General features: G+C 44.1%; 1 protein-coding gene across 1 annotated transcript in view; it reads right to left on the bottom strand.

Moving 5' to 3' along the window:
• Positions 1 to 17,281: 17,281 nt before the first annotated feature.
• The window catches only part of TNS3 (tensin 3), a 338,094-nt gene continuing 330,798 nt past the window's right edge, over positions 17,282 to 24,577 (bottom strand). The window contains exons 31-33 of the mRNA XM_067550332.1: positions 23,900 to 23,968; positions 23,752 to 23,778; positions 17,282 to 20,807 (exon numbers count right to left, since the gene is read on the bottom strand). Of these exons, the coding sequence (XP_067406433.1) occupies positions 20,663 to 20,807; positions 23,752 to 23,778; positions 23,900 to 23,968 (241 nt within the window). The 3' untranslated portion in view covers positions 17,282 to 20,662. The remainder of the gene's footprint in view (positions 20,808 to 23,751; positions 23,779 to 23,899; positions 23,969 to 24,577) is intronic.

Below are 24,577 nucleotides of genomic sequence, written 5' to 3'. Positions count from 1 at the left end.
CGAGAGTTCTGTGGCCATTTAAAGACTTTTTTCTTTAAAGGGCCACAGAACACTCGTTGCCAAAAACAACGTAGATGCTTCTATCCTTTGAGCTTTTCTTATCAAAGCCAATATGGCAAAAACAACGAGAGTTCTGTGGCCCTTTAAAGACTTTTAGTCTTTAAAGGGCCACAGAACTGTCGTTGCCAAAAACAACGTAGATGCTTCTATCCTTTGAGCTTTTCTTATCAAAGCCAATATGGCCGGTACATACGGTACATATGACTGGCCGGTACATACACTGAGGCCAGCCACCCTTGGAGAGGCCTTAACTTGAGGCGAGCCAGTCTCACCACATAAGTACATGCCGCCATATGTCCCAACAGCTGAAGACAATGCCTGGCTGTCGTCGTGGGGGACCTGTGGAGATCGTTGATTATGGCGGTCATGGTCTCAAACCGGTTATGAGGAAGGAAGGCTCTGGCCTCTCGTGCATCTAATATGGCCCCTATAAACTCTATGCGCTGCACCGGGGTGAGAGTAGACTTCTGCTCGTTGATGAGCAACCCCAGTCTGGTGCATGTGGTGCAGGTAAGGGCCAGGCTGTCCTTGACATGGGCCCTGGACTTGCCCCGGATCAGCCAATCATCCAGGTAGGGGAAAATCTGGACCCCTTTGCGGCGCAGTTGGGCCGCTACCACTGCCATGCATTTTGTGAACACCCTTGGAGCGGATGAGAGGCCAAATGGCAGGGCAGAAAACTGGTAGTGGAATCCAGCTACCATAAACCTTAAAAACTTTCTGTGGTCTGGAAGGATGGTTATATGAAAATACGCATCCTTCAAGTCGAGGGCGGCATACCAGTCCCCTGGATCTAGGGTGGGAATGATGGAGGCTAGGGAAACCATATGGAATCTGTTTCACCTGATAAACTTGTTCAGGCGGCGTAGGTCCAGGATTGGCCTCAGGCCCCCCTTGGCCTTGGGGATTAGAAAGTACCGAGAGTAGAATCCCCTTCCCTGTTCCTGTATAGGAACCTCCTCTATCGCACCTAGCATGAGGAGGGACTTGACCTCTTGTATGAGGAGTTGCTCGTGAGAGGGGTCCCTGAAGAGGGACTGGGTTGGGGGAAAATGTGGGGGGAAAGCCATGAGCTGTAGTGCATAGCCCCTGAGAACTATGCCGATGACCCATTGGTCAGTGGTGATGGCTTCCCATTCGGCTAGGTATGGCCGGAGCCTGTGGTGAAAGGGTTTGGACTGATCCAGGCGGGGGAAAGAAGTGCCGCCCTCGTGCACCCCGTCAAAACTTCTTATGTGGTACATTGCCCTTGTTAGGGCCTTGCTGTGACCCCTGATGGGGTTCCTGCCGGTTGCGGTGGTTAGGCGCCCGATACCTTTCCCTACCCCTCCTGGGCTGAGTAGGTCTAGGGGGCAGCCTCAGTGGAGGTTGCTGCTGCCTCTGTGCCTGGGGCCGGTTCTGGTGCCTCAAAGCCTGAGGTGTATAAAGTCCAAGGGATCTCAGGGTGGCCCATGAGTCCTTTAAAGTGTGCAGCTTTTCATCGGTCCTCTCAGAAAAGAGGCCGGAATAGTCAAAGGGAAGATCCTGAATGGATTGTTGGACCTCCTGGGACAAACCTGAGGCTTGGAGCCAGGAGCAGCGGCGCATGACGATGGCCGAAGCGATCACCCTGCTGGCTGTATCCGCTGCATCACTGGCGGACTGCAGAGCCTCCCTAGCTACCGCTACTCCCTCATGTAATACCATGGCAAAGTCTGTGGCCTGGTCGGGAGGCAGCCCCGAGGAGAACCTCTGTAGCGAGGACCAGAGGTTCAAATTGTATTTACCCATGAGGGCCTGGTTGGTGATTCGCTACCCTCAGTTGTAGGGCCACAGTGGAATACATCTTGCGCCCAAAAAGGTCCAGCTTTTTGCTGTCCTTGCCTTTAGGTGTGTTACCCTGGCCACCCTGGCGGTCCTGCTGGTTCACTGCATCCACTATAAGTGAACCTGGAGTGGGATGAATATATAGGAATTCAAACCCCTCCTTTGGAACATAGTACTTCCTCTCAGCCCCCTTCGAAGTGGGAGCTACTGAGGAGGGAGTTTGCCAGAGGGTTTTTGCGATTTTCATGACCCTCTCATGAACAGGCAGGGCCAGGCATGATGGGCCTGCTGTGTCTGACACACCAAATAGAGGATCCTCCTCCTCCGATATCTCCTTAATCTCCAGACCGAGATTATCAGCCACCCTCCTCAGAAGGTCCTGGTGGCCCTTGAAATCAAAGAGGGGGGCCCTAGTGTCTCTGGCCACCGCCTCATCTAGAGAGGAGGATTGTGGAATGGGTCCTGTGGAAGGCCCTTCCTCTGGGTCAGACCCCTCATCAGAGGGGTGACCCTCCTGTGGGTCTGTTGTGGGGGGCATTGGTGGGGGCCACCGAAGTATGAGCAGAGGTGGTCCCTGGCCCTATCTGAGTACCCCACGGTCCCCAATATGGCCATTGCCAGGGGCCTTGGGGCCATGCAGGTGCCGGTGCAGGAGCCTGCTGACTCAGCTCCATCCTTCCCCCTTTAGAGCCCGAGCCACTCAACCTGTGCTTATGGGCTCTGGAAGGGGAGCGGCTCCTAAAGGAGGAGGACCTTTGGTGCTGACGTCTGCGGAGCCGGTGAGGGGAGGAGCTGCTGGAAGAGCTGTAGCTGTCACGACGTCTCTCCCTAGACGACTTGCGGTGGTGCTGAGGCGCTCGGTGCCGAGACGGTCGGTGCCGTGGCGGTCGGTGCCGAGACGGACGGTGCCGCAACAGGCGGTGCCAACAACAGAGGCGGTGCAAGTGGTGCCGGCGGTGCCAACAGTGCTGGGGCTCTCGGTGCCGACACAAGCCTCGGTACCGAGGAAGGCAGACTGGTCTGCGTCAAGGCAGCTGGTGCTGGGGAACGATGTCTAACCGGGCTCCGCACCGGAGTGCCAAAGCCCATACTCAGGTCCCCACTCGAGGCGGAACTGTATCGCCTTTGCCTCGAGCATTTTTCCCTGGACCGCCCTCGGTGCCGCGGTGCAGGGGAGCTCGACGACTGGGAGTCGGAGCTGGGAGGGGAGCCCGCACTCTCTACCCTCCCTGGCCGTCTCGACTCGACTCCTCGACTCCTGTCTCTTCCACCCACCGGGGTAACCCAACGCGGGTTTACCCCGAGACACAGGTCCCGGAACCCTCGGCCGAGGGGGGGACGGAGGCGTAGTCAGGCCCATGAGGGCGCGTGCCGCAGCGAAAGCCTCCGGTGTCGACGGCCCTTGCAGAGGCGCTCCCCCAGGAGTCGGGGGAGGCTCTCTGCGAGGAGATGCCGGTGCCGGAGTACTCTCCACGGCATGTGGCTGGGGCATCTCCTGTTGGACCCCCTGCTTTCCCGGTAGCAGGGGGGAGTCCATGTGCGCGGCCTCGCGCCGCTTTTTCTTCTTCGGTGCCGATGCACTCGGTGCCGGTGCCAATGTCGGTGCCGGCGGAGCACTCCGCACCGAGGAAACGCTCGGTGCCGCCGGGGAGCGCGACGGTTCGGAGTCCGGCCAAAGCGCGGACTCCATGAGGATGGCCTTTAACCGGGCGTCCCTCTCCTTTTGGGTCCTCGGTTTAAAGGACCTGCAAATCTTACATTTTTCTTTCCTGTGTTGCTCTCCGAGGCATCGGAGGCAACGATCATGAGGGTCGCTCACAGGAAAGGCTTTTGCACATTGAGTGCAGGCTTTAAAGCCTGTGGAGCCAGGCATGGCTCCGCTCTAGCTCCTAAGTGCACTAACTACCTTAACTAACTGCTAACTATTCTATTAAAAAAAAAAACTCTAACAATCAAGGCTAACACTAAGGGATGCTACTTGCGTTTGAGTGCAAGAGGTAGACGTTCCGTGTGACCGTCACAGGCAGAAAGAAGGAACTGAGGGGCTGCAGGGTCAGCAGCGCCCTATGTACCATGGCATGAGCGCGGTACTCTAGGGGGCGCCGGAGCTGACCCTACGGGGCTAGCTAAGGGAAAAAAGTTCCGGGGATCTGTGCACGGGGCGCGCACACACCTATAATGGAATGGATATGAGCAATCACTCAAAGATAGAACAAGCTAATATGTTCCAGCTCATTGGCCCATCATGGGGGAGCAAAGCACTTTACTGAGGATGGGTGAGGGCTGGTACTAGGAAACTGATTTAACAGCTGGGAAAGCCACAGACACAGATTGAGTCAGCAGCATAGCCATAATTAGACCCCAGGACTCCTGTCTCCCAGACTTCTGCTCTAACCCTTAGGTAACCCTGGTTCTATTATTTCTTGCTGTTTTGTTCTAAAATCAGTAATTAATATATGTGTCATGATCTGCAGTTCAAAAGGGAGCTAGCTGGGCAGATTAGGGATCAACTGGGAACTTCATATATGTCAATCCTAAAAGCACTGCCAGCAGTCCCCCACTAGCCACTCCCCTGATTTGATACATTGCCACTGACTACCAATAGCCAGTTTCCTGTTTGCATGAGAGTGCTTTTAATTCAAGCCAACATGAATTGTTTTTTCCAGTAAGATTTTCTGAGGCACGGTATTAGAAGATTTACTAAAATCCAGCATCCATCTTTTTTCTTAAAAACCAATGTAATATATTTGAGGCCATATTATGCCTTCTACTGCACTCCTGCATCCATTAATTTCAGAGAGACAAGGTGGATGAGGTAATAACTAGCTCTTATTGGATAAGTTTCTGTTGGTGAAAGAGACAAGTTTTCAAACCACACAAGCTCTTCAGCTCTGGAAAAAGTAATCAGAGTGTCACAGCTAAATACAAGGTTGAACGGATTGTTTAGCATAAGTAGTTAACACATATTGTAAGAAACCATTCAAGGTGAAGTATCCAATTAACATCTCTGAAGTCATAGGAAAAAAAAAAAGAGGGGTTAGTGGGTTACAGATTGTTCTAATAAACCATAAATCCATTGTCTTTATAAAAACCATAATTTTTAGTCTCTAGTAAAGTTATGTATTTAAGCTCCCAGGCTCATCCTTTCAATGTGTTGTGCAGGGTTCCTTTGAGACTGAAGACTGATAGGTCAGATATGGAGTGATTGCTTTGTGAATAGTGTTCACCTACAGGTGATATGGTGTTTTTGTCTTAATTTTCTGTGTGAGTTCATTCAAGAGTTTAGTGATTGTCTGGTTTCACCCACATAGTTGTTGTTGGGGCGTTCAGTGCACTGGGTAGAGTACACCACATGTCATAATACGCATGTGTAGGATCCATGGATCTTGAACAGTGTGTACTGATCGTTATAGCAGTGGAGATATGTCTACAGATTTTGCATTTGGCGCTATGGCAGAGTTTGGTGCCACTTTGAATTGATGTTTCCAGGTCTGTGGAGAGTTTGCTTCTGATGAGCTTGGTGTGGATGGAGGCTGTTTGAAGGCCAGAAGAGGGGGTTCAGGAAAGATTTCTTGCAGAATGTGGTCCCAAGCAAGTATGGGTTCCAGTGTGGGTTGGTAGATGACAACTAGGGCTGTGCCGTCAGAGGTTTGGTTTTTTTGCTTTTTTTGTATTGAAGCAGATTCTCTTGGGATATTTGAGTGGCCCATTCCATATGTGACATACTTCTCTGGTGGAGTGTCCTTGTTTTGTGAGGACAGTTTTAAGAGTTCTAAGGTGTGAATCTAAGTGTTCTAAGGTGTGTAAGGTATTTTCTCCTCAGAGTATATTCTTGGTATCTGAGTGCCTGGCTGTAGATTTCAGATTCTTGGTATGTTTTGGGTGGTTACTGGGTCTGTGAAGGTAAAGGTGGTGATTCATGGGTTTCATAGATTTAGTTGTCTGCGGGTTTCCATTGTTAAAGTTGATCCTGGTATCCAGGAAGTTTATGCTGGGGTGGGGGCAGAGGGCAAGGGGGAAGGAATGCAACCCAAAATTAGGATATAACAGGCTAAAGAATATTCAGATAAATTAGATGTACTGAGTTCAGCAGGGCCTGATGAAATTCACCCTAGGGTAATTCACTTAAAGGACTATCTGTAGCAATGTCAGAACCATTAACAATTATCTTTGAGAACTCATGGAGGATGATTGAGATCCTAGAGAACTGTAGAAGGGCAAACATAGTACCTATTTTTAAAAAGGAGAACATAGAGGACCTGGAGAAGTATAGATCATAGCCTAACTTCAATAGGTGGAAAGATATTGGGACAAATTATTAAGCAATCAGTTTGTAAGCACTAAGAGGGTAATAGATTGATAAGTTATAGCAATATGGATTTGTCAAGAACAAATCGTACCAATCTTAATGTCCTTTTTTAACATGGTTACTGGCCTTGTGGATGGGGGAAGCCATAGATGTGATGTATGTTGATTTTTACAAGGCTTTTGACATAGTCCCACATGACATTCTCAGAACAAACTAGGGAAACGTGATCTAGATGAATTATTATAAGGTGGGTGCAAAAATGGTTGAAAGACCATACTCAAAGAGTAGTTATAAATGGTGTGCTGTCAAACTGGGAGGACATTTCCAGTGGGGTACCACAGGGGATCTGTCCTGGATCTAGTACTAGTCAATATTTTCATTAATAATTTGGATAATAGAGTGGAGAGTATGCTGACAAAATTTGTGGATGACATCAAGGTGGGAGGGGCTGCAAGCACTCTGGAGGATATGATTAGAATTCAAAATGATCTCGACAAATTGGAGAATTGGTCTGAAATTAATAATATGACATTCGGTATGGACAAGTGCAACGTACTACACATAGGACGGAAAAAGCAAATGCACAATTACAAAATGGGGGATAACTGGCTAGGCAGTAGTACTGGCTGAGAAGGATTTGAGGGTTATAGTGGATATATCAACAACGTGATGCAGTTGCAAAAATACTAATAGCATTCTGCGATGTATTAACAGGAATGTTGTATGTAAGACATAGTAGGTACTGTCCCGCTCCCCTCAGCACCGGTGAGGCCCCAGCTGGAGTATTGTGTCCAGTTCGGGTGTCATATTTTCAGAACGATGGGGACAAACTGGAGAAAATCCAAATGAGAGCAACAAAACTGTGCAACCCTGATTTATGAGAAGAGGTTAAAAAACTGGGCATGGTTTATCTTGGGACAAGAAGACTGAGGGGGGATCTGATAACAGTCTTCAAATATAAAGGGTGTTATAATGTGTATGGTGATCAACCGTTCTCTATGGCCACAGAAGGTAAAACAGGAAGTAGTCATCTTAATCTGCAGCAAGGGAGATTTAGGTTAGATATTAGGAACAACATTCTGGCTCTAAGGACAGTTAAGCACTGGAATTGGCTTTCAAGGGAGGTTGTAGAATCTTCATCATTGGACAGTTTTAAGAACAGGTTAGCCAACACCTGTCAGGGATGATCTAGATTTACTTAGTCCTGCCTCAGCGCAGGGGCTGGATTGGATGAGCTCCCAAGGTTCCTTCCAGCCTTACATTTCTGTGATTCTAGGACTGCTCTTTATGACCAGACAAAAAAACCTAGATCCAGGTCAAGTAGCTACACAACATCCTTTGTGTTGAAAAGTGATACAGATTAGTCATTTAGCTCCTCAGTAAGGTCCTTATACTTCTTAATTGCTCCCTTGTGGTCCAGCTCACCCGCCATGTTTCTCAGATACTTTAAGCATTTCTTTCTATTTGAGTTATACCATTAGCTATTTGCCCTTCAAATTCTGTTTTAGCCCTAGTCCTAGTTTCCTTTATTTAGTTATTGCCCTATTCTTGTTTATGACAGCCTTCTGCCAGGTGTCAATGGCAGCAACAGGCTAAATTCAGTCTGTCTGTGAGCCTTAGCGTGCATTGTCACAACAGCTCTCTAATCCAAATTCTCTTCAGTTCACATAGAAGCAGCATGTGATCTTCTCAATAATCTAGCCATTCACTTTAGGGCCGTTCCAAAATTCATTGAACTGCTTTGACAAAGAAAGGTTTAGAATTTCTTTGAGTCTGCTTTCAAAGACAAAATTATGCAGGTCAAACTATTGTCCCTGGAGTATTCTGTCAAAAGCCTTTTCATGATCAGTTCCCTTATGCCTACGTTTCACATCTTTCCTCAATGGTGAATGACAGTCATCCGCACTGAATGAAAATTTCCCTCCCTCCTCTTTTCCGTAGAAAGGGTGGTATCAACACTTTTTATTACTGCCTCAGAAACATGGAACTGGAGCTTCTACCTACTGGCTTCTTAAATTATGTGACAAATATCAAATTAATGCATAGCTATATGTCCTTAGTTACTGAGTACAGTATAGTTCAAATATTGATTACCTTATAAAGAGCGATACCTAGACCATAATGAAAATGCAATGTATAGAGAGGGCAAACAAATCTAACAACTGCCCTGACACGCCATAGTGCTATTCCTGTAAAATAGGATTATTTGTTGGTTATAAAGAAAAGGGATACCCTCCCCGCCAACTGTACTTTTAATGAAACAACTGTTTTCAGCTCTCATGGAGTTTCCTTCTGTTCTGTCTTTCACTTTTATCTTTGGTTTATTTTAGCATGTGTTTTTTCCTTTCAATGAAATCCCTGTCACATTCATTTCCCCACCTCCACCACCCTATATATCTGATGAGAGAAAAGTAGTAGACAGAAATCTTTACTTAATCAGTGTTCTAGTCACCACCTGACGTAGTGATTATAATGTGAATCCTGGGTGCCAATAAACCCTTGCTATTATAGTGCCTACCATTTGTAGCAGAGAAAGCCATAGAATGGGACACTCTGTGGGTGGGATTTTTGACAAGCACAGCACTAGCCTCGCTGCTTCCATTGAAGTAAATGATAGCACTCCCACTGATTTCAATAGGAGCAGCACTGGGCCAGCACTGAACGGTTTGAAAATCCCAACCCACAGGATTTGGTGGGTGAACGATAGTCTCAGTTAGGCTACAGGTCTCTTTGGCACAGGTCCTATGACAGCCTTTGTTGGGGGTTATTGTGACAGGGGACACAAACCTTGGCTCAAAATGCTCCTTGTCAGAGTGAGCAGCATGAAGCGAATCATCTGAGGAGGATTATTCAGTTTACTTCACATACACAGGAGAATGCACTGCCAGAGCGCTGTGGTGACACATGATACTGCTCTCCACTTGCCCACATGCTGCCTAACCTAGGAAGGTTTCAGTCTGTTTAGTTGCAGGTCTCTCACTCTTATGAACACAATTGCTTTCAAGGGAAACTTAATTTTCTACTTACAGTTTTGGTAGGTTGATTCAGGGCTGTTGAGGTGGGGGGACCCCCAAGTCTATCACCAGGGGATCTTGTGGCATCTTCTCTGTGTCCTGCAGCACTTTCAAAAATACCTTTTGTGATATAGCACGAGAAACCCTATTTGCTATAACTGGCTTTCACCCTTCCTAGCCCAGAGCGTCAGTTATTACACACGGCTGCACCACTCCACTCCACTCTTCTTGAACATTCCTGTAAATTACTTACCCAATGTAATTACTTTGGGAGAGATCCTTCCCTCCACTGGAAGAACCCATGAGATGGGAAGAGGGGATTGAACGTCCCATGGATTCAGCAACACCCATATGGAGCGCTGCTGACCCCTGCACACCACTCTGTAGGTTCTCGCTGCCCTCTAATAGCATAGCTCTTTCAACCACCATGATGCCATTGACCAAATCTCCCAGGTGCTGAGTTGTAGGACACAAGGAGCCCAGTGAGAATGCACACTAGAAGCAGCACTAACTCCCCACTGGTATGCCAAGTGGAATGCTGTGAGTTCAGCAGGGGACAATGCCACAGAGAGTAGCTAGTTCTCCAGCTCATCCCCTTGCGTTCCAGGCGCAACCCACAAAACTCTCCAGACTCCTGAACTTGTGGACCTCCAGCAAAAGATCTTCCACAGCGATATGGGAGGTAGGGGGGCAATCGCCCCAGCTCTATGCTCCTCAGACTAGCTCTGCTAGTCTAGGCCCTCTCTAGTCATGGAAGTGGAGGGGGTGATTTAGGGAAAGCCAGCTGAAATACAGTTAATATAATGCACATTTTTTAGCAAACGCAGTTGTCATCTCCACAGACACCATGAAAAATTAATCAGGTATAGAAAAAGATCCTTAGGGTCTTGTTTGAGGGATGTCAGTGTTATTAAAAGCGACAGGCAGGTAATTTCCCTCAGTGCATCCAAAGAATAGATGCTTCTAAAGCATGGATGGAGGATTGAGGAGGGAAGCTAATGGAAGTATTAAAAAATAATAGTAATATTCACCACAGACTTAATAATCAGAGGCCCATTTAAATGTTGCACACTCTTTATTAGATTTGCCTGAGATCTATATTGTGATTGATTCTGCTTCTACATACATTAAACCCATTGACGTAAACAGGAATTTCAGGGCTAAAATACTGGGGTTCGAGGTGCCTGGAATACCGTAGTAGCTGCTCACTAGTTACTCACGAGGCGTTAAACCTGCTTGAGAAATTAGAAACACAAAATCTTCCTTACATAATATGAAATTACAAGGGGAAAAGATATGTATGATATCTTGACTGGGATTTTTTTTTTGGCTCAGGAGACAGGGGGAGGATTTCAGTTTATTCAGAAAGAAACCAAAATTCATTGTTGATGTAAACAGATCTAATGCCAATGAAGTCAGTAAACTCAGCTCAAGCTGTACTTGAGATAGGCGATGAAAAATTATAATTATTTTCACTTAAAAAAAAGTAAGCTTTTGCAAAGCTACCACTAATAAAACACTATGGGCTAGAACCTTCAAATTAGTGTTTTGAACCTTCACATTTGTGTCCTGGGAGCCGTGCAGGAGATTTCATGCACAAGTCTCTTTTTGATAAGCTGTCTGCTTTAAATTAGTTGCAGGATTTTTGTCAAGTCCCAGTGCACATGGCAAATGTTGCCAAAGGGCTGATGTTGACCTACGTGTTCATTTTCGCAATGATCCTCTTCAAAACTGTGACCACATTGTTTGGGTTGTTTGATTTTTTTCTAGTTGTTGTAGGCAAAATTATCAGATACTCTTGCTAACTGCATTCTGACTATTAAGCAGCACGATCGTCTCATACTATTTCTTGTTCCTTGCAATAAGCTTTGTCTTTTCCCCATCTCCTCCAGCAGGGAAGAGCAGCAGCAGAGTCTCTGTCCGTTGTGCACATGCCTAAATACCTGTTTGTGGTTTCAAGTGGCTCTGTCAACTATGCCACCCCATACTAACCATCTCTTTGTCTGTAATTTGAGCCAATAGAGTTTCCTTCCATACATCCCTGGGTAGAGGAAGTCCCAGTAAAGTGCCTGGTACCTACTGCTGAGTATTGAGACAACTAAGTGAGGAAACATGCCTGTTGAGTTGAGTTGGAAGAGTGGCTCTTCATTACATCTATGCAGGTATGAGACACAAAGGGTATGTCTACACTGCAATTAAAAACCCACAGCTGGCCTGTGCCAGCTGACTGGGTCTCATGAGACTCAGGCTAGGGGGATGTTTAACTGCAATGTAGCTATTTGGGCTCAGGCTGGAGTCTGGTCTACAGACCCTGCAAGGTGGGAGGGTGTGTAATTGCAGTGTGGATGTACTCCTCAGTCTCCTCATCCTCTCAGTAGACTTGTGTCTCAAAGAAAGTCTCTAAGAAGCAATATGTCAGAGATATTTCTTCAGGTAACTGTATCTCAGACCTCCTGGTGGAGACAATGCCAGATTTGCCTACCTATTTCCAGAGCAGCAAATATTCCAAACACCTTGTGTAGTGTATCAAAGGCAGCCACTTCCATGGTTCCTGGTTGGGCCTCTATGGTCTATATTGTGAGAAGTCTTTTTGAGCAGCTTTAAACCTGAGCTCTGACAGAAAGTTATAAGACCCCGTGATACAAGAGAATTTTAAGCTGCTGTAATAAATGCAAGGTGACCAGCACCAGAGACAGCATTCAGCCATACAGATGAAAAAGCACCTAGAGTGGGGTAAAAATGGCAAAGATTTTATCTGCTTTAACTAGAAAAACAAAAAGCGGTGACAGTATCATAATGATTAGGCATGAATAGCAATATAGTTAATTTTAAGTTTAAGGCTTATGATAAGTAGTAATTAATAATAGTTGAGAGTAAGTTTTAGTTAGAAATGCAAAATGGTGGCTGATGATGTCATCAGTCAGAAAGGTAAAAGAAACAAAATGGATGTAATAAGAAACTGACCAATACCAGAAAGGTAGGATGGGGGAAAATAAAGTTCACTCCTAACACCTGAAGGGAGGGGGTCCATAGGTGAGGAGGTGAAGCTAAGGAGGGTCCAAGTTTGATGTAAATAAGTGAAACTAATTAGCATATCAGATAGCTGATTGGTTAAAATTATATCATCTTGATGGAGGCGCGAGAAGAGGTCCAAGTTTGCGGTAAACAAGGTAAAACTAATTAACATGGTGATTGGTTCAAAATGATTTTACCTCTGGGTGGGAAGAAGTTGTTGACTGACATTAAGAAAGCAACCAATCAGAAAAGATCTGTAAAGGTCAGAAAACTCATATATAAGGCAGAGAGCTGACAGGATTAGGTGTGAGTGATTCAGATTGCTGAAGATGACCTGGACAGTGGCGGCGGCGGCGGCAGCAGCAGCAGCAGCACCATCACCACCACCACCACCACCACCACGATGGCTAAGCAGCAGACCTTGACAGAACAGAAGCCCTGAAACAAATCAAAGGATTCAGTGGTTCCCAACCTTTTTGGCTCGAGGTCCACAAATATCATTTTTACAATCCTGAAGGGCCACTAGTTTATCAACTCATAAAAAAATGTATTGACATATACACCATTACGGACTACAAATCACTATGTAAGGCTTGAGGTTGTTTTCAGCTAACAGATTGTCAATCGAAACTCATGTAAATGGCTAACGAGCATACCTGATCCTCAAGGACAATGGCTAGTGTAAGCATCCGATGGCTCAGGAAGCCAGATGTCCTCTTAGTGATTCTAATTCCAATAAGAACAGCACATTTGCTTTTAAGAATTTCTGTCTGTCTGCCACCTATCTATAAGGATTCCCCCCCCCCCCCCCCCCCGCTTCTTCCTCCACCCTACCCCTCACTGAGTGTAACCCTAGCATCCTTGATGTTAGTAAAGTGATTAAAAGTGTCTCTGCATGTATGTAACGACTATTATCACTGTTGTTCTCTGTGTTTGTAAGTGAATGTCTGTGTTTGTAAGTGACTAGATAAATAATTTAAAACGTACTATGTAATTGATAAGAAAGGGTATATAATTGACCACTGTAACACCACGAAGTTGAAGCTGATTTATCAGACTTCCCAGTATCGTGAATAAACCTCTTCAGTATTGCCTGTGATGCCTGATTCTTGGAGAAAGAATCCTTCGTGCTTTACAACTACATATTTAAAGTAAATATTTTGATACTAGTGTGCTCATTTTTACATTCACTCTTTTACACCTACAAATTACTCACACCCTCACAAACAAAACACTAGTATAGATGAGTGACTGTCACTACACCCTGAAGCACATGGCCTGGCAGCTAAAGTCATGGTGGGTGACAAACCGGAAGGCACTGATTTTTAGAGACCTGCCCCTCTCCAAGCATGGTGGGTCCTGGCTGCTCTGCCAGCATCCTCCCCCGCCCCCATACACACTGCAGGCAGATGGAAGGAATTCAGTGAGGAGGCAGCCGCCTTGCTGATCTCCCTGGCTGCAGCAGGGAAGCCGCACTCATCCTTTAGTCCCGTGCGCTCCACATGGGTTCCTAGGCAGTGGCTCCCTTTCTGCATCCAGGGGGGCAGGAGATCAGTGCTCCCTTCCCTCTGGCTCCAGCAGGGACCCCAATGCCCACGGACCCACGCAGAGCACTTTACTGTGCTCCCTACTACAGCCAGGGGAAGCAGAGCACTGCTCTCCCAACCCCATGGCTGCAGCCTTCACTGATCTTGTGGCCCCGTGGCAACATTCTCCTCCTGGGTCCTTAGGCAGCGGCTCCCTTCTGCAGACAGCAGGAGGGGAGCAGTGGGCCATTTTGAAAGACCCCCTGGGCCACAGGTTGGGAATGCTTGGATTAGACCAGGTAGAAGTAAGTATAATCTTTCTTTAATAATAAGGAATGTATAGGTCTGACTGTAAATAAGACGGTTACTTACCTTCAACTTGTTCTGCGGGATGTGTTGCTCATGTCCATTCCATTTTAGATGTGTGCCCGCCTCTGTGCACAGTTATTTGAATTTTTTTCCCTTAGCAGTATCCGCAGGGCCGGCTCTGGCACCCCGTGCACATGCCAGGGTATATAAGGCGCCACCGGCCTTGCGTCCCACCCCCTCAGTTCCTTCTTGTTGTCAACTCTGACAGCAGTTGGGGGGGGGGGGGGGGGCGGGGTCATGGAAGGGGCATGAGCAACACATCTCAAAGAACAACAGTTACAAAGAGAAGTAATTGTCTTTTCTTCTTCGAGTGCTTGCTCATGTTGATTCCATTCTAGGTGACTCACAAGCGGTACCTTGGCCGCAGGTACCTTGAAGCTGTGGGGTGGGGAGGGGGCCAGCAGCGCCTTAAATACTGCAGCATGTGCACAGGGCTCCAGAGGGTGCCAGAGCTAGCCCTACAGCTACTGCTAAGGGAAAATAATTCCGGTAACCATGCATGGAGGCACACACGCACCTAGAATTGAATCAACATGAGCGTGCACTCAAAGAACTGTGTATTATGAGTTTGGTATTGCATTGTATTAAGGCTTTATACATATGCATGCAGGATTTCTTTGGTATATGCTGCTACTTTTTTTTTTTTTTTTTTTTTGATCTGCCTCATTGCAATTAAGTATTCATAACAGTGTAACATGTGCAAAAGACATACTGAATTGTGTTGTGAATACTGTATTGCAATTTTAGAATTTTGTTACATATAACGGTACCATATATAGTTTATAGTATTTTGCAGTGTTTTAAGTGGCTTATTTCATGTTAATTGTATTGACTTTCAATTTAAAATCCAAATGTATTAAAATTAGTGGTTAATAAAGAGACCTTGTTTTCGAAGAATTTATTGTCTGTCAATCCTTTGAACAGAGGGCTGTATCTGTGTCCTCTCAAGGGTAAACCGAGGCAAGCAGGCCTAGGGAGTTTTTCAGTGATTTAAATGAAAACCCTGGCAAACCCTTGTAAATCCCCTAGGGTGGACCGCTTTAATTACCCACTTATAGAAGTAAGGCTGGGGATCGGTATTGTTATACCCAAGCCAGCACAGGGCCTTGTGGGTTCCAAGTTTTAGGATAACACCAGGTGCACTAAGAGAACTTGTAGGCAAGGTGTATAAATCTTAGGGACCCAAAATGTGCCAGTCATGATAATACAATAATAGAATTTAATGTTGGCAAAACTGGTAACTTGCAGCATGTCTTGCTTGTGGGTTTGCTCATGCCATATACTGGGAACCACATTTGACGCTTCATGGATGTGCCAGTGTAAGCTCCCCCAGCAAATCACCAGAGCTTTTAACTCTTATGAGCACCTCTCACCAACATTATGACCCATCTTAGTGAAATCTCCCATTCAGAGGGCAGCATGGTGCCTAGGAAAGTGGAGTGGCCTGGAGGCCCCATCCTTTTCCCCTTTAGCCATGCTAACACTGTCTCCTCCACAGGCAGGAGAGGGGCGATGGTGCTGTGAAAATAGCTATGATGGAATAGCATGAGCCAGAGGCAGTTAGATAGGCCTCTGTTTCTCACCCTTCCACACGCTTTCTGACGTTTTGGAGATTTCTGCTTCCCCCACTCTTGACTAGGAAGAACTGCTAATTTTGTTTTAAACCCCAATAAAACTAAATTAATGAGTTTCTTTAAAACCTCTGGTCAAGATTTTCAAAAGCAGGCTAGGGCATTTAGCCCCCCCAGTGACATTTAATGGTGATTGATGGCTGTCTCTCTCAATCCCCTAGACTGCCTTGAAGAATCTCAATCTGTAATGATATAGTTAATCTCTGAAGTACCAGTTCGGTGTCAGTCCAGTAAGAAGTGGTAAAGGTAGTTCAAACCCTGGCGTGAAGCTGGGGAAAGGCCATACCACCATTATGGAACGATAGTTTTAAACCAGTCAGGCTTGTGTACCTTTTTTTTTCCATTTCAGCATCTAATAGGAGTTGGCTGTTCACAGACATCTCCCGTGTAACTGTCCTCGTTCTCTGTGCGTGCCCACATCTGCTGGGGTGGAAGGTGGCTGCCGGCCAAGCTTCTCTGTTCCCAAAAGGAGCCCTCTGTAGCCATTATGTTTGCACATAGGGATTTGCTCCCCAACTCTGTTGCTAAAGCAAGCTTTGGTTCACCACCTGGTTATCACTGCCATGTGTGTGCTATACATTAGTGTTACCTCCTCTGGGTTATTGTAACCTCCTCTCTGGCATCCCCAACACCACTTCGATCCTCCACTCTGGCCCAAGCAAAACATTGTGGTGAAGATCATCTACCCAGTCGGTTGTTAGGACCATGTCTCTCACACTGTTTGAATTGATCTTTTGTTTCTGAACCCAGCATCACAGTATCTAAGCACTTCCTTGGCAAATAAAGGGCTGCAGGGTGCAGTCCCAAATGGGCTTCCTGAGCTTTCATTCCTTCCCTGCTAGAGGCGGTTCTGCTTTAGCTGTAAATGTATGTGGGGGTTTTGTGTTTAACTTCTTTTGATGCTGCTTCATTTCTCTATTGTCTGTTTCTATCGGGTGGTGGGATTTTCCAAAGAATATTAGGAAGTTAGGCCCTCCAAATCCTATGGACTTTTAATGGAAGTCAGGCACTTAAGGCCAAGATTTTCAAAGGAGTCCAAAGGCGTTAATTAACAAATCCTAAATTCAAACACTGATAAAGCATTTATTTAGTACAACCACTGATAGCTGATGTACACACACTTTTTGTACTAGTATAAGGATTGTGGTTAGGGGTGACTTTTTAAAAAAAGTGTAAATTATACTAGTTTATACTATACTAAATTAAACTAGTACAACCACTAGTGTGAATGTAATTATACCTGCATAAAGATGACTTATATCAGTATAGCTTATTCTCCTTCCCTTATCGGAATAAGCTATGCTGCTATAAAGCACCCGTAAACCAGTATAACTACCTCCACACTGGGAGTGAGGTGGTTGGTATTGCTTTAACTATACTAGCATAGCTAAAGCAATAGAACTATTGTGTGTAGACAAGCTATTTAAAGGAGAGTCAGTGAGCTGGGCTCCAGCATCACACCAACCACAGCTCCCTCCAGCACACAAAAAGGATCTCCTTTCACTCCTGGTTTATCTCTTTGTCAAGAAGAGACATCTTTCCCTCAACACAGACTGTTTTGAGATTTCAAATTAATAATTTTATTATAATCTGAATAGAGGTGATATTTAAAGAGCAGAGAAAGTGACTATACAAAGAATTTATAGAACATTCATTTACATACTGGATATTTTTTGTTTTTTACAGTTTCAAGAAAAAGGCAAAAAATATTCACTAATAGGTAAGGCAGAGAAGGAAACATTAAAATTGTAATGATACTGTTGGATACATGGGAACCATTTAATTAAAAACATGGCTTTTAGCATTTTTGTAGTTTAATACTGTAAGACTATATATTAGCACATTTAACAAGCAGGTTAATAGGAGCGTGACTACATACATGTGGCAACTTGCTGGCATTACTTATGAGACTGCATATACACATCTATTGAAACCCTTAGAAGGAAAGTGCTGTCCTAACTATTCAGTCATGTATTTGCCATGAACTGAAGTTGTGTCAATGTGTTTATGTATATACGACACAATTGTGTTTACTGTACTATTTTGCTATATGTTTTAAAATATATTCCATATGAAAACAAAGCAGGTGGTAATATATCATAAAAAGGAGCATATATTAGAAAAGGTCTCTTAGTAAATATGGCAACTTTCTCCTTCCCATTTTTCAGTGCAACCCAAGTTCCCAGATAAGCACCACAAAGACCCCCGACCTGAATTCCTAGCGCTCCTAAAAGCCCACCAAATTCAACAGGCCTTTAGAATGTACAAGGAATGCAGAGTAAGGTCCCCCGTGGCAAAGCCTAGCTACTGAAAATCAAAATTTCCATCCTCAGCACAGAGTGGTGCCAAAGGCTGCTCAGGGGCTGACACCAGCTTTTAAGAAGACCCCACTCAAACCCAATTTATCTCACACAGAATCAGAAAGAGTCAGAGCCATAATTCACACATATTTTGATGGGCACAATGGGTCAGACTGACTGCGGGTGCAACTCCACTGATGTCCCTCCTGGAGAAATTGAAAATATTGAGTAAGTTCCAACTGGCCAACTAGGTTTTAGAACCGAATAATGGATCTATTAGCCTTCTGGTTCCTGAAGAAGTTTGTCCTCCAGATGAAACCAAAAGAGACCAACAGTAATCAACAGAGGCCAGTTTGTTTATTCTAATGGAACCAACCAAAATTCCTACTTTGAGTCACTGGTTCCAATGTTGTTTAAAGTGATCAAGGTTACCAAATAAGTAATTGCACTGCATTTTTTTTTAGACGCTACATAAACACTAGTAGATTAATTAACCTGTTTGATGGAAGAATGAAAGTATCTGGTACAAATCGAAGGCACTTGCCATTGTTGCTTCAAAGGTAGCTATGCTTTGAAATGCCTAACCTTTTTATATACATACAATGCCCACTGTTGCTAATTTAAGCCACTTCCTGGTCCAAATACATGAATTTGTAATCTTGCCCCAGGCAAAAGTATACAATTATTTACTTTTACTGAATTCATGGTTATACAAATTATTTGGTAACAAATTTTGTCCTTGGCCCCTGCATAAGGTGCCTGTGGTGGTTCTAATTAAAAAAAAAAGGTTGTTTAAAAAAAAAAAAAAAAAAAAAGTTAGAACAACTTGTGTGTGTGCGCCAGGGTAGGTGAGAAGTTATTTAACCAAACTCTGTAATTTTTCCCATTCCTCCTAACTAGTGTCTGGTAAGAGACTGAAGCACTTTAAGTCTGAAAATGGGGATAGTTACAAGTCAGTCCACTGTCTCTTGCGACTGGTGTGTATAGAACCTGGCACAGTTTTATACATCTAATCACTGATGTATTGATTTGGCCCTCAAACCGAAGGAACTGCAAATCTTTGGCATCACAAACAAGAGGAATTTCAGTTGTCTGTAACTTCCAATTCCTGTTTCTGGGCCTGAACCTGTTCCCTTTGGAGCGAATGGGAGTTTTGCAATAGAATTAAAATGGGCCTGCCCCTCTGAGAGAGAATTAGTACAAGTAACCTACCCTACTTCATAATATATATATGTATGAATGTATGTATGTTACAAAGTTAATACTGCGTAACATTTAGCTTTATAAAATACAGATGACACTATGTTGGCTTATTTGGCCATACGAAGGACATGTGTGACAGATAGTCTTGGACATGGGTAAGAGTAACAAAAATATTCTTTCCCTTTTGGATTTCTTGACTCAAGAAATTATTTTAAAAATTCACCTATAAAACTTTCAATGTGTATGGACTGGTTTTAAAACACAACCCTACCTCTTCCATTAAAAAAAAAAAAAAAGCTCTGTCAAAAAGAACCTATGTATGTAAGAAACTATGAAGTGGGAGGACAGATTTCATAGTCAAAGCAATATTTCAGAGACACATGAGATGACAAGTGGTTTAATACTGTATGACAAGAGTCAAAATATGAAACTCTATAGTAAGGCACATGTGACATACTATACTTATGCAAAATAAAACTAAAAAGGTAAAGCACAACAACGGCTTTACTATAAGAACACTCATATAATATCAAGATTTGATGTCTACCATAAATAATCTGGCAGAGGCAAAAATATAAATTACATAAAATCATTTTCTTCTTTGCTTTTCCCTCATTTTTATCCTGTGATTATTAAGATACAGCATCTTTCCTGCTCAACTCTTCATATAAAAATAAAAACAAACTCCATTAACAGAATATATCAAGCTTTGTCCACACAACTTTTGGTCATCCCTCTCCCATTTAAAATTATACAAGCTAAATAAACTCAGCTTACTTTACACTAAACACGGGAGCAATCTCCCTGAAAAGTCCATGTCTCTGCACCCTTCATAAAAGATATCAACCTGCACTAACCATCTCCTAACATACATCTTCCCCCTTCTCAGTCAACTCCCATCATCATCATATAAAGATGAAGGGAAGAGCAAATGGTCCTTCACAGGCCATCACCCTCTTAAGAGCATCGGTTTGCCAGGGCTATAGCTACCATTGATGCAACTGTGGCAAATGTCTGTGTAAGAGAATGTATGTGGTTCTAACAACCTCTCCCCCAACACACACACACACACACACACACACGTGTGATCTAATGAGTGGGCAAATACTTCCTTTTCTGATAACAAGATGGAAAACAGTGTGTGAAAATATTATAAAAACCCTGCACTGTAAAGTCTTTCTTCTCTGTTTTATTCAGCTATGGATCATGCAGGTTTTGGTGACATCCAACTTTGTTCACTCACAATTTTGCCCTTTGATGTAAAAACTCAATGCTTTGGTAAATCAGAGGCATCTTCAAAGAAAGGATCCCACTTCTTGGGAATGGTTAACTTCAGATTATGTAGCTACAAACTCCCAAGAATGCCTTTTCTCCCACGTTGTCTTCCTTCAAGTCAATGAAGAGCTCTGAACCGAAGGCTAGGAAGGCTTCAGATTTTCTTCTGGGAACCAATCATGACCTTTGATACAAAGTTCACAATGGCGCTGGCAGGCTGCTCTGGATCATGCTCTGCAAACAGGTGGCACACGTTATCTGTGGCACTGCCTTGCTTCCTTGCAACAAATCCAAACACTCTGCAGAAGACAAGAACAAAAGCACATTACACAACAGAAGGCATTTCATTTCTTGAGGCAAAAGGTTTATTTTCCTCTTCCAAAACAGTTTTTAAAAGAAAGTATTTTGTTACAGGGTTCCTGTAAATGAATCCTTTTGTTACACTAGTTTAGAGATGTGACTTTGATTGCTGTTAGCGGAGACCATGTGGTTCAGCAGGAGGTAGGGCACAGGAGTGGGAGGGATCAAATGACCTTGCTTCTATTCCTGGCTGTCACTGACTCACTCTGAAACTCTGGACAAATGACTTAGGCTTACTATTTAAAAAGCATACACTAATTTTGTGTAACTCAGTTTTTGAGTGCCTGACATGACACAACGAGGGCCTGAATTGCAGAGGTGCTGAGCACTAGAGCACAACTGAAGTCAATGTGCACATTAGAATAGACTCAGGCACTCCTTCCGTCTCTCAATAACTGTGCCCCCTATCCCTTCCTTCTGCTTTTCTAACAAATAGGAAACTTCTTAATTTAGAAGACACTACGAAAACTAAGGCCATCCAATATCCAAGATGATAGTGCCCTTTTTTAAATGGTCCTGGAAATTACAGTCCTCTTGGACAGACTAAGCCCTGGTCCACATTCACCTGGCGATTCGGCGGCAGTCGACGGGAGTTACACAAACTACACAGAGTAGCTTACGTAACTCACGTCGACTGCTCTGCTTCCCTTCTGCGCGCTGTCTACACTGTCTACTATGCTACTTGAGGGGTGGTTTTACTCAATCGACTTTCTGATCGATTGAGCGGGTCTACACTGTCCGCTCAATCGATCCAGAAAGATCGATCTGGTGGCGGGAATTTGCCACCGTGAGTATAGACATGGCCTATGACAACTGAAAGTTTCCCTATAATGCCCCTCCAAAATGCTGCAACCCACTACCATCTCTAGGCAATTTCTATCCCCAGACACTTTAGTTATTGGCCTTACTGATCTACCAACCAAAAGGTACAAAACGTGGTGGTGTTTTTTGGTACGTGGATCCTTAGTCCCTAGGAACTGGACTGGACCATTTAACTCATTCCAGTTAACAACTTCGGTCAGTCTAGTCTGGGCTGGATTTAGACTGATACCCTATAGATGCAAGGTTCTACTTGTATCCCATTACCAGTCCTCTAAGTTATCTAACCCCCCCCAGGCAGCATTTTTAATATCCACCACACTATTTATGTAAGGAAGAAGTGAAAGAGAATATAGAGAGAAAGACACTGGGTCCCTCTCCATATTCTTTGGGCGTTCCAAAAATATCCTGTTTCTGCAAATCAAGTTTTAGTGCCGAAGCCACAAAATCAGAAAAGAATATTTGGTACCAACAAGTCTTTCTACAATAAGAGAACTGCAAGTAATGGCACTTTAATATTTTCAGGACAGGTAAAGTAAGTGTGTGTGGGGGGCGAAGGAGGGGGAGGGAAAGCAGTTAAGTGAGGGTATTGTTATGACAGACTAACATTAGCATTGCCTCAGTTCCGTATAGCTATTATTTTAAACTTAAAATCTACTTAAGTATTCAAAAGTAGGAAGCAAGAAACTTTTGGAGCTACTCTCCCCCAACACAATACCCTATCCAACACTGGGTATATTATTGTGACACTCTGTACCTCAAAGTAGAACCCTGGACCCCCATATTCACCACTGTCATATGATTATAATGTGTTTTCTACAAAGCATGCCTTGTGAGGTATCATTTAAGAAGTCTTGATCTGTTGAACATTGATATCCTGTTGAATTATATGTGCTATCATTGTATGTGAAGTTATGAAGTATTGCCATATGCGTGACAAATATGTTGTGAGGTTGGGAGATGCCCACAGCTGGCCTTTCAGTAGGGACAAAGGAGCATCTATCACTGCCATAGGCATTAATGGCCCATCAAGAAAAATCCACTCTGAGAGGCTCCTTGGAGAGGGCACGTAAGAAATGGGGGCTGCTTGACCCCGTCAGAGCAAGGATCTTTCTAGCAGCTGAGAAGTATAAAACTGGGCCAGCGATATCATCACTTGGTCTCTCTTTCCCCTGGCTCCCTCTCCCCCATCTCAACACCTGGAAGGCAAAGACTTTGAACTAGAGAAAGTGGTCCCAGGCTGGACGGGAGTTCAGTCTGTGTATTGCAGAACGATGAATTGCATTGTCAGGGTGAAAGATTGTTTGATTCAAATCTTGCTTATCTGTTAAAGTTAGAATTTAGACCGCATTTCTATTTTTATTTCTTAGATACCAACTTTGATCTCTATGCCTGCTACTTACAACCACTTAAAATCTCTTTCTGTAGTTAATAAATCTGTTTTATATTTTACCGAAAACTGTGTTGTTGGTCAAAGTACTTGGGGAATCTCAGCTCAGATTACAAAGGCTGGTGCACGTCCACTTTCCTTCGAAGAAGTGGCCAACTTATTAATGAGCTTGCACTGTCCAAGGGAGTCTTGAGCAGTGTAAGACAGTATATTTCTGGGATGCATGGCTGGGGGCTGGGCTGACTGACTGGTGCCTCTCTGTATGATTCAAGGGTGGCTCAAAGAGCGTGCAATTTAGCTGGGTGTGCAGCTCCACATGTTAATGGCCGAATGATCACAGTGTCTGGAGGAGTTTTGATGCTTGTCACTGGCAGAGCAGTGTGAAATAATTCTCCAGCTTGGGTTAAGGGAGCAACCGGTTCCACAGTTCTAGGTTGTACTCTGGGGATCCTTGTCACAATTATTTCCACCTTAAGTGTTTTAAGCTTTAGGTTTCCAATAATGCAACACTTTACATATATTTGGTTAAGTATTAAAGTATGAGTCTGGAAACTTTAGAGAAAATTTGATGCACAAGCTTACGTCTGAAGTATGTTCCTAAGTTAAGAAGCCATTCTTAGTTAAGATATAATACAACTATGTAAATACAAAGGCTAGGACCACTATGAACTTACTTTGCTGAAGGTCCCTCTTTCATCCACCTTGTTGCACGAAGGAGGGGAGTAACAAGAGGCAGGAAAAACAAAGGAAAAAAAGTATTAGTTTTTAGATTAGTCAACATCATCAACAACAGCTAGTAGAAACAACATTCATCGTCCTTACTTTCTGTCCTGTGGATCCAAAGCACAGAAGATAACGGTGTTGACTGGATAATGTCTTCGGAAAAAGAGTCTGTTAAAGAGAATAAAATAAGTTTTAAGCATCTTTAAGACTCCTAGAGGACTCAAGAAATAGACTAGACTCCCTGAGCCAGATTGTGAAGAGCGCCTATTTAGACACCAAAGTAAGTAGTCAGATTTTCTAAAGCGTTCAGCGCCCAGGACTCTGCTGCAATAGGAGTCTTTGGGTGTTGAGGGCTTTGGAAAATATGTCCCTATATGTTAAACCAGAATCAATCTTAAGGGTTAATCCTTCAAGGTATTGAATGCTATTGAGTGTCTTCAATTTTCATGTCTTCAATAGCAGTTGAAGGTAGCAGCACCTTTCGGGAAGCACTCAGTAGTTTGGAAGACTGAATCCTCAGTGCAGAAATAAGACTCACAGTTATGGTTCTGTTTATGAAGCATACCACTATGCAACCACTGGCTCATTTAAAATGTATCAGTAACAAAAGGATCAATAATGTAAGGATTGAACTTAATAACCATATATTTGTAAATTTAGCAGATATATTCTTTCCTTTTTGACTTCTACATATAAGCAGAAATCAATCCCCGGGCCAGAGTGACAGGGTGAGAGGCAAGGAAATATCCCACCAAACCAAAAACCCATTCTTGTTTT

This window comes from Emydura macquarii, unplaced genomic scaffold, assembly GCF_026122565.2.
Source record: "Emydura macquarii macquarii isolate MOO-44397 ecotype Brisbane River unplaced genomic scaffold, CSIRO-AGI_Emac_v2 contig_1263, whole genome shotgun sequence".
In the NCBI taxonomy this organism is placed as follows: domain Eukaryota; kingdom Metazoa; phylum Chordata; order Testudines; family Chelidae; genus Emydura; species Emydura macquarii.
Note: the sequence above shows the minus strand (reverse complement) of the source record. Positions and strands in the feature narration are given on the sequence as shown.